Source organism: Salvelinus namaycush, chromosome 24, assembly GCF_016432855.1.
Source record: "Salvelinus namaycush isolate Seneca chromosome 24, SaNama_1.0, whole genome shotgun sequence".
Lineage (NCBI taxonomy): Eukaryota > Metazoa > Chordata > Actinopteri > Salmoniformes > Salmonidae > Salvelinus > Salvelinus namaycush.
The window spans coordinates 29,123,747-29,136,631 of record NC_052330.1 but is presented as its reverse complement, the minus strand read 5'-3'; the positions used below and the strand labels follow the sequence as shown (position 1 = coordinate 29,136,631).

Below are 12,885 nucleotides of genomic sequence, written 5' to 3'. Positions count from 1 at the left end.
GTAGGGACAGAAATGATTAATTCAATTTTTTGGAAATTGGCAAAGAAGCCAAACCAGGCATCACAGCTTTATCGAGGTAAAAAACAGCATAACAGTGATCAGTATGATAAAGTTTTTAATATGGCATACTCCTTTTGTATGCTTTTACAGATACCGCCGCTTCAATGGCAACAGTATTTATTGTCTCGTTAATATAATCCTAAATACTGGGCAGAAATGTAACACTACAAGAGGGTAGAGACACAATGTATGCATGTCCCATATCTGTAGCTGTTCTGAGGTCACTTCTTGGCAACTCTATAGAAATGGTTCTCTGATAAGAACAGATCCCTAATCCACTTTTCCCCCAAGAAACTTTTCTGCATCATACAACTTGGCAAAAAAACTGGTGAGAAAAAAAAAGAAAATGGGTTTTACTGGTGAGAACGCCCCAACAGCAAACCTCCCCACGTTCACATATAGAAATAAAGATATAGGAATTTATATGGGCTTGTAGTCCAGCTTGGATTCAAGCTTCTTCGAATCGGCCACCTTGCGAACCGCCTTCATGAAATCCTCTTGAGTGACGTACTCGTGATCGGTACGGATCGCAAACATACCTGGTAGACAGAAAAAGACCAGACTTAAGCAGATCAAAATGCGGTTGGATTCAAGAAAAATCACAGCATCAAGCTAGACTGATAATGTACGAGTTAGTCATGACAGCTACCTGCTTCAGTGCAGACGTTTCTCAAATCGGCTCCGTTGAAGCCATCCGAAAGCTTCACGATCGCTTCGTAATCTGAGAAGAAAAAAAGCCAACATCTGTTAAAAGGAAACAGTACCAGAAATCTAAAACATGACTTAAACCTAATATGTCCCAGCTGTGTTCAAATCAACACACCTATCTCTCCGTGTTTGGTGATGGGGCCAGAGTGGATCTTCAGGATGTCCAAACGGGCCTGTTCATTGGGTAGCTCAACGTCTGTTGGAACAGTAGAAATAATCACGTGTCACTCTTTTCATACCATAGAGATTTACATGTGTTACTACCTGTTTGTAAAAAGAAGGAAGTGGAGGGAGATCATTGTGACCCTATGTCCCAAAGGGGATAAGGTACTGTATGGCTCAGTTGGTTCAGCATGGCCCGTGCAACGTCAGGATTGTGGGTTCGCGTCCCGGCGGCACCCATGCGAAAAATGTATGAAGCATGACTAAGTCCCTTTGGATAAAAGTCTACTTAATGGCATATATTATAATATGATGAGTAAGTATGAAGCAGACTGGGTGATGATGGACAGAGAGATGAGGAAGAACCTACGGATCTTTCGGTCCAGTCTGCCGGGACGCAGCAGCGCGGGGTCCAGGGTGTCAGGCCGGTTGGTGGCCATGATCATCTTGACTCTGTGCAGGGTGTCAAAGCCGTCCATTTGGTTCAGCAGCTGGGTGCACACAGAGATAAGACGGTTAAAATCCAATTCAGTGAGGATTATCTGCCATGGATCCTAATAATGTTAAACACCTTACAGTAATACCCTTCGCTTATTGAAATGCCAGTCAAGCTTACTGCAAGCTACACGTCATTGAGTTGTCTTATCTTCAACATCCCCACAATATATACTGTACGGACCAAGCCACAGAACCAGGTCTTTCCCCAAATAAATGTTTTATTGAACCATCATTCTCATAGAAAGCAACGTTTGTTGAACAATATCAATTCTATGTAACATATCTAAGTGTTATGGTCGCTCATTTTACCTCCATCAGAGTCCTCTGGATCTCTCTGTCAGCTGACGTGCCCTCTGAAAACCTTCGGCCACCTTGGAGAGAAAAACAAGTATTTAAATTACAACACATTCCCAGTTCCCAGACACTGCACACAATGCTGAGCAAAGGGAGAAGGAATAGATATGGCATCAGGGTTCAGAATGCTTAGCCTGGACCCAGAACTGTTTGTGCTGTATAGCCAACTGGTTGACAACGACCATAGCAGTTGGCTATACAGTGCAAACTGATCTGGGGCCAGGCTACAGCTCAGGATGCTCACCGATGGCGTCTATCTCATCCATAAAGATTATGCAGGGTTGGTGGTCCCTGGCGTAGTTGAACATCTCCCTGATGAGCCTGGCGCTCTCTCCAATGTACTTATCCACAATGGAGCTGGACACAACCTGCCACAGGGGTACACAGTGTCAGTCAAGTTTTTCAAAGAATGGTGAAGAGAGTCAGAAAGGCCAGTGGAGTTAAACAAAGTGTAGCCTACTAGTCACCTTGAGGAAGTTACAGTCCATCTGACTGGCCACCGCTCTGGCCAGAAGAGTCTTTCCGGTGCCTAATCAAAAGATAAATGCATAAAGAAAATCTATGAATAAACCCTCAGGACCTCAGTGACGTAACTTATTTGCATTATTCAGGGTGAATCTCAAAAGTCTTTCCGTGATTTGCAGCACCCTTTATTCATGGACGACCTTCTCAAAACACATTGGAGGAGAAGGTGCGAGGGGCGTGACCTTAGATATTCTCATCCAATGTGTTTTGAGAGGTAGGTGAAGGAATCAAGGACATGAGAAATCAAGGAAACACTTGAGATTCAGCCTTGGTCTAGAGTGAAATCCTGCTAGATAGTGACTTACCTGGAGGTCCGTAGAGCAGGCAGCCCTTTGGAGGGATAATCCCCACCCTCAGGAATAGCTCAGGGTTGGTCAGGGGCAGCTCAATCACCTGGAACACAGGGGGAAGGTCATATATAAAACCTGACTGGCTCAGGAAAAACATGTACCCCCATTTTCTAAGAATATCATAAGTGTACTGTAGGATGTGCTAGAAGTACCTCTCTCAGTTCACGGATCTGCTCGGCCAAGCCCCCGATCTCTGAGTAGGAGATGCTGCCTGGGTCTTCATGGGACATATTGTACACCAAGGGGTCCACCTCTCTGGGCAGATATCTGAGGTGGGGAAGGGACATGTTAACTGCCATCACCAGCAACATTTAAGGCTGACATACCTTTTACTTGGAACATTTTGTTTCAGTAGACTGAATTGACAGTTGCTCAATGGCTGTGTGTGTGTGTGTGTGTGTGTTAGGATTTTGAGCATGCGTGCGTGTACAGTGCCTACCTCATAATGGTGAGGGTGGTCATGTCCAGGGCCACTCTTGTGCCTGGTTTGAGCTGCGATTTATCCAGCTGTGTGAAAATGACAGATAGATGAGCTCCATTACAATCATGGAGAGGTGACACTTACACTCACTGAAAGTAAATAAATGCTGATGATACAAGGGCACGTCATGGCTCAAGACTTACTTGTCTGCGGCAGCCAACAACATAGCGAGGTCCATTGGTTGCCTTGACAATGACTGAAGACAGGAAGAGAATGAACATGACATAATATGTAATGCCTAAGGGTCAGACGTATATGACCTAGGTATATAATGAGTCATTGGACGATTGCAATGTTACAACTTACATTTCTCCTCTGTCAGCTGTTTGAGCACTTCACCGACAATCTGCATAAGTATTACAAGAAGTTGCAGTTAAAATCCATTCTTTATGATACGGAGACAATTTTAGCACACTATTGCTTATCAATAAATCATGTTGTGTGAATACACAATTTTACCTGACCAACACTTTGTAAGGCCTTCAGGTCATTTTCAGATTTTTCATATTGTTTTGTCTGTTCCTTGAGCTGTTCCCTCACTGAAAACACAGGACACAAGTATGAAATCAAGCTATGTAACGTTAGCAAGCTAGTTAACTTTAGCTAGAAGATAGGGCTGTGCTCTGTTAGCTAACGTTAGCTGATCATTTGTTATTGTTTTAATGTTCAAGTTAAATTCTAACTACTATTGTTAGCTAGCGGTCTTGGCAAATAGCAGGTTAAATAGCTTGCTAAGCACAGCGAATACACTTCAATATACGGTTAACTGCAGCTGTTTTGGTAGCTAGCATTTTGCTAACGCGTTAGCCGGTTGTCATGACCATTCATTTCTATGGCCAACTCTACTGCATGACAAAGCGAGTTAGCCAACAACCGATTAGCTAACTGGTCATGTTGGTTATTTTAGTTAGATAACCCCTTTTATGTGTATTATTCTGAAATATTGACAAAGACAAGCTAATACATCACTTACACTCTTTTAAACGTCCATCAATCTCTTTATGTTCAAGTAATCTTTTTCTGTAATCTTGAAGTCCCTTTTCTCTGGTGTCAGCCATTTTGCCTCTATGAATTATGGGAATTGTAAACAATTTCTTCTTCTACTTCTTCTTCTGTGGATTTTATATGGCGGTTGGCAACCAACTTTAAGGTGCATTACCGCCTCCAACTGGACTGGGGTGTGAACCAGAGACAGTGGCCTTCTGTGTCCCAGTCTCAGCCTTGTGACTACACTTTCCTCCCTTCTCTCTCGGCCTGAGGACCTCCCTCTCCTCACCTTTTCCTGGATCTTATACAGGTGTCTTCCCTTTCTCTCCTTGTTCCACAACTCTTGCCACTTATTTTTAACCACTGTTCTTATTAATCCCTTGGCTTCTGTTTTACTGATGGACAATTCCATCTCAACATTAGGATGTTTAAGAGCCTGCTTGGCAATAATATCCACTTCCTCATTCCCCTCTACTCCCACATGAGCTGGTACTCAGAGGAACATCACAAATATCTCCATCTGTTTCACCCTATACAAGCACTGCAAAACCTCATACAATAGATCCTGTCTGCTCTGTGACACAAATGAATGTAAGCTGTACAAATGAATCAGTGCTGCACAGAAGTCAGAGCAGATGACTACCCTGTCTGGCCTCACCTCCTCCACACACACTGCAGCCAATAGTATGACCAACAACTCCATTGTGTAAACAGATAAATGATCCGTTGCTCTTTTTGTCACTGACACCTTAAACTCAGGAACACTAAAGCTGCTCCTGTCCTCTCTATTTTGGGGTCCTTTTCATTATTATTTGTATTTATTTATTTCACCTTTATTTAACCAGGTAGGCTAGTTGAGAACAAGTTCTCATTTGCAACTGCGACCTGGCCAAGATAAAGCAAAGCAGATCGACACATACAACAACACAGAGTTACACATGGAATAAACAAACATACAATCAATAATACAGTAGACAAGTCTATTTACAGCATGTGCAAATAAGGTAGGATAAGGGAGGTAAGGCAATAAATAGGCCATGATGGCGAAGTAATTACAACATAGCAATAGCAAAAAATTGGTAGATGTGAAAGTAGAGATACTTGGGTGCAAAGGAGTAAGATAAATAAATAAATACAGTATGGGGATGAGGTAGATTGGATGGGCTATTTACAGATGGGCTATGTACAGGTGCAGTGATCTGTGAGCTGCTCTGACAGCTGGTGCTAGTGAGGGAGGTAAGAGTCTCCAGCTTTAGTGATTTTTGCAGAACGTTCCAGTCATTTGCAGCAGAGAACTGGAAGGAAAGGCGGCCAAAGGAAGAATTGGCTTTGGGGGTGACCAGTGAGATATACCTGCTGGAGCGTGTGCTACGGGTGGGTGCTACTATGGTGACCAGTGAGCTGAGATAAGGCGGGGCTTTACCTAGCAGAGACTTGTAGATGACCTGGAGCCAGTGGGTTTGGCGTCGAATATGAAGCGAGGGCCAGCCAACAAGAGCATACAGGTCGCAGTGGTGGGTAGTATATGGGGCTTTGGTGACAAAACGGATGGCACTGTGATAGACTGCATCCAATTTGTTGAGTAGAGTGTTGGAGGCTATTTTGTAAATTACATCGCCGAAGTCGAGGATCGGTAGGATAGTCAGTTTTACGAGGGTATGTTTGGCAGCATGAGTGAAGGATGCTTTGCTGCGAATTAGGAAGCCGATGCTAGATTTAATTTTGGATTGGAGATGTTTAATGTGAGTCTGGACGGAGAGTTTACAGTCTAACCAGACACCTAGGTATTTGTAGTTGTCCACATATTCTAAGTCAGAACCGTCCAGAGTAGTGATGCTGGACGGGAGGGCAGGTGCGGGCAGCGATCAGTTGATGAGCATGCATTTAGTTTTACTTGCATTTAAGAGCAGTTGGAGGCCACGGAAGGAGAGTTGTATGACATTGAAGCTCGTCTGAAGGTTAGTTAACAGAGTGTCCAAAGAAGGGCCAAAGGTATACAGAATGGTGTCGTCTGCGCAGAGGTGGATCAAAGAATCACCAGCAGCAGAGCGACATCATTGATGTATACAGAGAAGAGAGTCGGCCCGAGAACCCTGTGACACCCCCATAGAGGCTGCCAGAGGTCCGGACAACAGGCCCTCCGATTTGACACACTGAACTCTATCAGAGAAGTAGTTGGTGAACCAGGCGAGGCAATCATTTGAGAAACCAAGGCTGTTGAGTCTGCCAATAAGAATGTTCTGATTGACAGAGTCGAAAGCCTTAGCCAGGTCGATGAATACGGCTGCACATTAATGTCTCTTATCGATGGCGGTTATGATATCGTTTAGTACCTTGAGCGTGGCTGAGGTGCACCCATGACCAGCTCTGAAACCAGATGTCATAGCAGAGAAGGTACGGTGGGATTTGAAATGGTCGGTAATTTGTTAACTTGGCGTTCGAAGACCTTAGAAAGGCAGGGTAGAATAGATATAGGTCTGTAGCAGTTTGGGTCGAGAGTGTCTCCCCCTTTGAAAAGGGGGGTGACTACGGCAGCTTTCCAATCTATGGGAATCTCATACGATACGAAAGAGAGGTTGAACAGGCTAGTAATAATAGTTGCAACAATTTCGGCAAATAATTTTAGAACGAGAGGGTTCAGATTGTCTAGCCCGGCTGATTTGTAGGGGTCCAGATTTTGCAACACTTGCAGAACATCAGCTATCTGGATTTGGGTGAAGGAGAAGTGGGGGAGGCTTGGACGAGTTGCTGTGGGGGGTGGAGGGCTGTTGATCGGGGTAGGGGTAGCCAGGTGAAAGCATGGCCAGCCGTAGAAAAATGCTTATTGAAATTCTCAATTATAGTCGATTTATCGGTGGTGACAGTGTTTCCTAGCCTCAGGGCAGTGGGCAGCTGGGAGGAGGTGGTCTTATTCTCCATGGACTTTACAGTGTCTCAGAACATTTTTGAGTTTGTGCTACAGGATGCAAATTTCTGCTTGAAAAAGCTAGCCTTAGCTTTCCTAACTGCCTGTGTATATTGGTTCCTGAAAACTTCCCTGAAAAGTTGCATATAACGGGGGCTGTTCGATGCTAATGCAGAACGCCACAGGATGTTTTTGTGCTGGTCAAGGGCAGTCAGGTCTGGAGAGAACCAAGGGCTATATCTGTTCCTGGTTAAAAAAAAATGGAATGAGGCATGCTTATTTAAGATGGTGAGGAAGGCACTTTTAAAGAATAACCAGGCATCCTCTACTGACGGGATGAGGTCAATATCCTTCCAGCATACCCGGGCCAGGTCGATTAGAAAGGCCTGCTCGCTGAAGTGTTTTAGGGAGCGTTTGACAGTGATGAGGGGTGGTCATTTGACCGCAGACCCATTACGGATGCAGGCAATGAAGCAGTGATCGCTGAGATCTTGGTTGAAAACAGCGGAGGTGTATTTGGAGGGCAAGTTGGTTAGGATGATATCTATGAGGGTGCCCGTGTTTACAGATTTGTGGTTGTACCTGGTGGGTTCATTGATAATTTGTGTGAGATTGAGGGCATCAAGCTTAGATTGCAGGATGGCCGGGGTGTTAAGCATGTCACAGTTTAGGTCACCTAGCAGCACGAGCTCTGAAGATAGATGGGGGGAAATCAATTCACATATGGTGTCCAGGGCACAGCTGGGGGCAGAGGATGGTCTATAGCAAGTGGCACCAGTGAGAGACTTGTTTCTGGAAAGGTGGATTTTTAAAAGTAGAAGCTCGAATTGTTTGGGTACAGACCTGGATAGTAAGACAGAACACTGCAGGCTATCTCTGCAGTAGATTGCAACACCGCCCCTTTTGGCAGTTCTATCTTGTCGGAAAATGTTTTAGTTAGGGATGGAAATTTCAGGGTTTTTGGTGGTCTTCCTAAGCCAGGATTCAGACACGGCTAGGACATCAGGGTTGGCAGAGTGTGCTAAAGCAGTGAATAAAACAAACTTAGGGAGGAGGCTTCTAATGTTAACGTGCATGAAACCAAGGCTTTTACGGTTACAGAAGTCAACAAATGAGAGCACCTGGTGAGTAGGAGTGGAGCTAGGCACTGCAGGGCCTGGATTAACCTCTACATCATCAGAGGAACAGAGGAGGAGTAGGATAAGGGCACGGCTAAAGGCTATCAGGACTGGTCGTCTAGTGCGTTCAGAGCAGAGAGTAAAAGGAGCAGGTTTCTGGGCGAGATAGAATAGATTCAAGGCATAATGTACAGACAGAAGTATGGTAGGATGTGAGTACATTGGAGGTTAACCTAGGCATTGAGTAATGACGAGAGAGATATAGATCCTTAGATCCATCTGTGAGTATATTAAAAAAGCATAGTATTGTGTTCTTAAATGTTCACTTACAACTGAATCTACTCCTTCCTCAACATCCCTTACCCTCTCAAGCAACCATAGATCTATCAGTGGTTGAGGGAGAAACAAAGGTGGGACAGCAGGAAGAAGCACAGAGGGACTAAACTCCCTCCCAAACAACCCCATCTCTCTCGCCATGCAATTGCCTATCCACCCAAAGCTTGTATTCAGATTTTGTCCATGTTCCCAACACCCTCGGAGCACCTTTTTTTCGGATGTGTGACCTTATGTCCTTGTAGATTTACCCAATATGTCATGGCTAGCGGTTGTCTTCTTAACTTTACCGGCATCTCTCCCAACACTACCTGCATCGCTGCCACCGGGAGGTCCTGAGTGCTCCACATCATATTCTTAGGGCTTGGGACTGGATAACAGCTAGCTTTATGATCCATATGCTATACTTCCATAATCCACTGATGACTTTAACAGCGCTATATATATAATTTTAAACACCATTCTATCTACCCCCTCTCCATTCCTGACAAGCAACGCATCACATCCAATATTTTCCTTGCTTTGACAACTACTCTGTTAATATGCTCCGCCCAAGTCATTCGAGTGTCAAACCAGACCCCCAGGAACCTAAACCACTCCCACCCTCTCCAAATTCATTCCATACAGCTTCAGGTATATTTCCTCCCCAACCTTCCTTCTAGAAAAAAACACAGTCTGTGTTTTCTCAACTGCAAACTTGAAGCCCCACCTGATGGACCACTACTCTACTTCCCTAATCGCTTCTTGAACTCTTCTGGCTGTATAGGTAATATTTCTCCCTCTATCCACAGCACTCCATCATCCGCAAACAATGACCTCCCAATATCAGGTCTCACCTGAGAGAATACGTCATCAATCATAATGGAGAACAACAAAGGACTAATGACACTTCCCTGGGGGATACCATTATCCACCTCAAAGCTTTCTAACATAGAGCTCCCCACCCTCACTTGTATTGATCGCCCAAAAATAAAATCCTTTATCCAGTTAAAAACCCTTCCTCCAACCCCCATGTTATCCAGCTTGATAAGTAGGCATTCGTTCCACATCATATCATAAGCCATCTCTACATCAAAGAAAACGGCTACCACCATCTCCTTATTTGCCTGTGCCTTCCGTTTGACTGACTAAAGGCACAGTACAGGATCCATCATACCCCTGTCTTTCCTGAACCCACTCGGATCTGGTGACATTAGTCCTCTACTCTCCAGAAAGTAAGTCAGCCTTTCCGTTATCATTATTTTCATAAGTTTACATACGTGAGATGTCAACGCGGCCTATAGCTTGAAGGACTTGTAGGGTCTTTCCCAGGTTTCTGTATTGTCACAACTACCGCCTGCTTCCAACTTCCAGGCAGTTTCCCTTTCCGCCTCACCTTATTATAAAGGCCCAATACTTTCCCCATTGCAGTGTCACTGAGATGAGCAATCATGATGTAACACATCTCATCCTTCCCAGGAGATGTTACCCCAGCTTTAGCTAATGCACTCTTCATCTCAGCCAACGTAAAAAGGCCATTCAATGTATCCCCCACCATCTCTTTCTGATCCAGGAACCCCGGATGTTCTCCTCTGACCCTCTCTCTCCCCCATGCTGCCCCTCTTCTGTCAGATTATTTGAGCTGTGCACCTTCACAAATACCTGGGCTGACATCTCTGCCTTCTCCACATCTCTCACTGCAACAATCCCCCCCACTTACAGGGAGATCCCAATCTCTTCTGACCCCACTCATCCTTTTAATCATACCTCTCCCACAGGAGTGGCCCTGCCTATGTTTCCCCAGAACCAGCGCCAATACTCCCTCTTAGCTGTCCTAATGATCCTCCTTACTACTGCTTGTGCTTGTTTATACTGAATCAGGTGCTGGTAATTATGGAACCTTATCAACATTCTGAAAGCGCTGTTCCTACTCTTCACTGCTTCTCTACACCCTTCACTCCACCAGGGGACTGCGTTACTCTTTCTCCCCTATGTACCCATAGGAATCACCTGCCTTGAGGCCCCTACTATTGCTCCTATTATTCCGTCATTGACTGTTGCTATATCTGAATTAAGATCTACCTGAGACAGCTCCTGTTCACTCAACTCTTGAAACTGACACCACTCAACTTTTCCAAATATCCATTTCTTACTGATTCTTTCTCCCTCATGATAGGATGATAGTGATCACGACCTACTGTACAGTCGTGGCCAAAAGTTTTGAGAATGACACAAATATTAATTTCCACAAAGTTTGCTGCTTCAGTGTCTTTAGATATTTTTGTCAGATGTTACTATGGAATACTGAAGTATAATTACAAGCATTTCATAAGTGTCAAAGGCTTTTATTGACAATTACATGAAGTTGATGCAAGAGTCAATATTTGCAGTGTTGACCCTTCTTTTCAAGACCTTTGCAATTCGCCCTGGCATGCTGTCAATTAACTTCTGGGACACATCCTGACTGATGGCAGCCCATTCTTGCATAATCAATGCTTGGAGTTTGTCAGAATTTGTGGGGTTTTGTTTGTCCACCCGCCTCTTGAGGATTGACCACAAGTTCTCAATGGGATTAAGGTCTGGGGAGTTTCCTGCCCATGGACCCAAAATATTGATGTTTTGTTCACTGAGCCACTTAGTTATCACTTTTGCCTTATGGCAAGGTGCTCCATCATGCTGGAAAAGGCATTGTTTGTCACCAAACTGTTCCTGGATGGTTGGGAGAAGTTGCTCTCGGAGGATGTGTTGGTACCATTCTTTATTCATGGCTGTGTTCTTAGGCAAAATTGTGAGTGAGCCCACTCCCTTGGCTGAGATGCAACCCCACACATGAATGGTCTCAGGATGCTTTACTGTTGGTATGACACAGGACTGATGGTAGCGCTCACCTTGTCTTCTCCGGACAAGCTTTTTTCCGGATGTCCCAAACAATCGGAAAGGGGATTCATCAGAGAAAATGACTTTACCCCAGTCCTCAGCAGTCCAATCCCTGTACCTTTTGCAGAATATCAGTCTGTCCCTGATGTTTTTCCTGGAGAGAAGTGGCTTCTTTGCTGCCCTTCTTGACACCAGACCTTCCTCCAAAGTCTTCACCTCACTGTGCATGCAGATGCACTCACACCTGCCTGCTGCCATTCCTGAGCAATCTCTGTACTGGTGGTGCCCCGATCCTGCAGCTGAATCAACTTTAGGAGACGGTCCTGGCGCTTGCTGAACTTTCTTGGGCGCCCTGAAGCCTTCTTCACAGCAATTGAACCGCTCTCCTTGAAGTTCTTGATGATCCGATAAATGGTTGATTTAGGTGCAATCTTACTGGCAGCAATATCCTTGCCTGTGAAGCTCTTTTTGTGCAAAGCAATGATGACGGCACGTGTTTCCTTCCAGGTAACCGTGGTTGACAGAGAAAGAACAATGATTCCAAGCACCACCCTCCTCTTGAAGCTTCCAGTCTGTTATACGAACTCAAGCAGTATGACAGAGTGATCTCCAGCCTTGTCCTCGTCAACAATCACACCTGTGTTAACAAGAGAATCACTGACATGATGTCAGCTGGTCCTTTTGTGGCAGGGCTGAAATGCAGAGGAAATGTTTTTGGGGGATTCAGTTCATTTGCATGGCAAAGAGGGACTTTGCAATTAATTGCAATTCATCTGATCACTCTTCATAACATTCTGGAGTATATGCAAATTGCTATCATACAAACTGAGGCAGCAGACTTTGTGAAAATTAATATTTGTGTCATTCTCAAAACTTTTGGCCATGACTGTAGATTCCTCCAAAACCTCCCAACTACATCTGTCTGCCATTGAATTTGAGATCCAGAGCAGATTCATTTCCAGTTACTGGGTCAATCCTGGTTCCCCGGCCATCATTACGACTCACAAGCCCTTTCTCGTGAATTGTAAACTTCAGAGAGGATGTGTTTAGTTTCTGTGTCATTGTGCAATTTGTAAACTTTGCCACATGGTGCTGTGTCTCCTCATTCTTCTCATTATTATGAGGATCAAAGGATGCTCTAAAGCAGTGTTTACCAACCAGGGTACTTGGCCTATCCACAGGGGGTACATGAGAAGACTCATGAGACGATAGGCTTACTGGTTAATAAGTGCACATGAGGGTGTACTTCAGGGGGACTCCGGGCAGAGCAAAATTCAGTTAGTGGTACAGTAACCCAAAAGGTTGCGAACCACTGCTCCAAAGGATGCCGCTCAAACCCAAAATAAGTTTAATTAGGAAATATAATATTTTGCCCTTCTTTCAAATTACAAAAACACATTATTCTAACTCAGTATGAATCTGGTAATGTTTGGCTTGTGTGACTTTCACACGAAGAGTCACAGATGAATAATACAAATATTTTACAACACTCTTCTGGTCTGGATATCATCTTACCATATTTGACAGAGCACATCCTTTTGTTATGAG

General features: G+C 44.5%; 1 protein-coding gene across 1 annotated transcript; it reads right to left on the bottom strand.

Annotated features, from left to right (window-relative positions):
- Window positions 1-98: 98 nt before the first annotated feature.
- On the bottom strand, window positions 99-4,206 carry LOC120019157 (26S proteasome regulatory subunit 10B-like). The gene is made up of 14 exons (XM_038962449.1): window positions 4,112-4,206; window positions 3,598-3,677; window positions 3,445-3,484; window positions 3,282-3,334; window positions 3,097-3,164; window positions 2,810-2,924; window positions 2,613-2,700; window positions 2,250-2,311; window positions 2,027-2,150; window positions 1,738-1,799; window positions 1,301-1,421; window positions 884-964; window positions 710-781; window positions 99-599 (listed from the first exon to the last, which is right to left on the bottom strand). Exons 1-14 carry the CDS (start codon window positions 4,194-4,196, stop codon window positions 481-483), a joined length of 1,170 nt encoding a protein of 389 aa, XP_038818377.1. The 5' UTR covers window positions 4,197-4,206; the 3' UTR covers window positions 99-480.
- Between the last annotated feature and the right edge of the window lie 8,679 nt (window positions 4,207-12,885).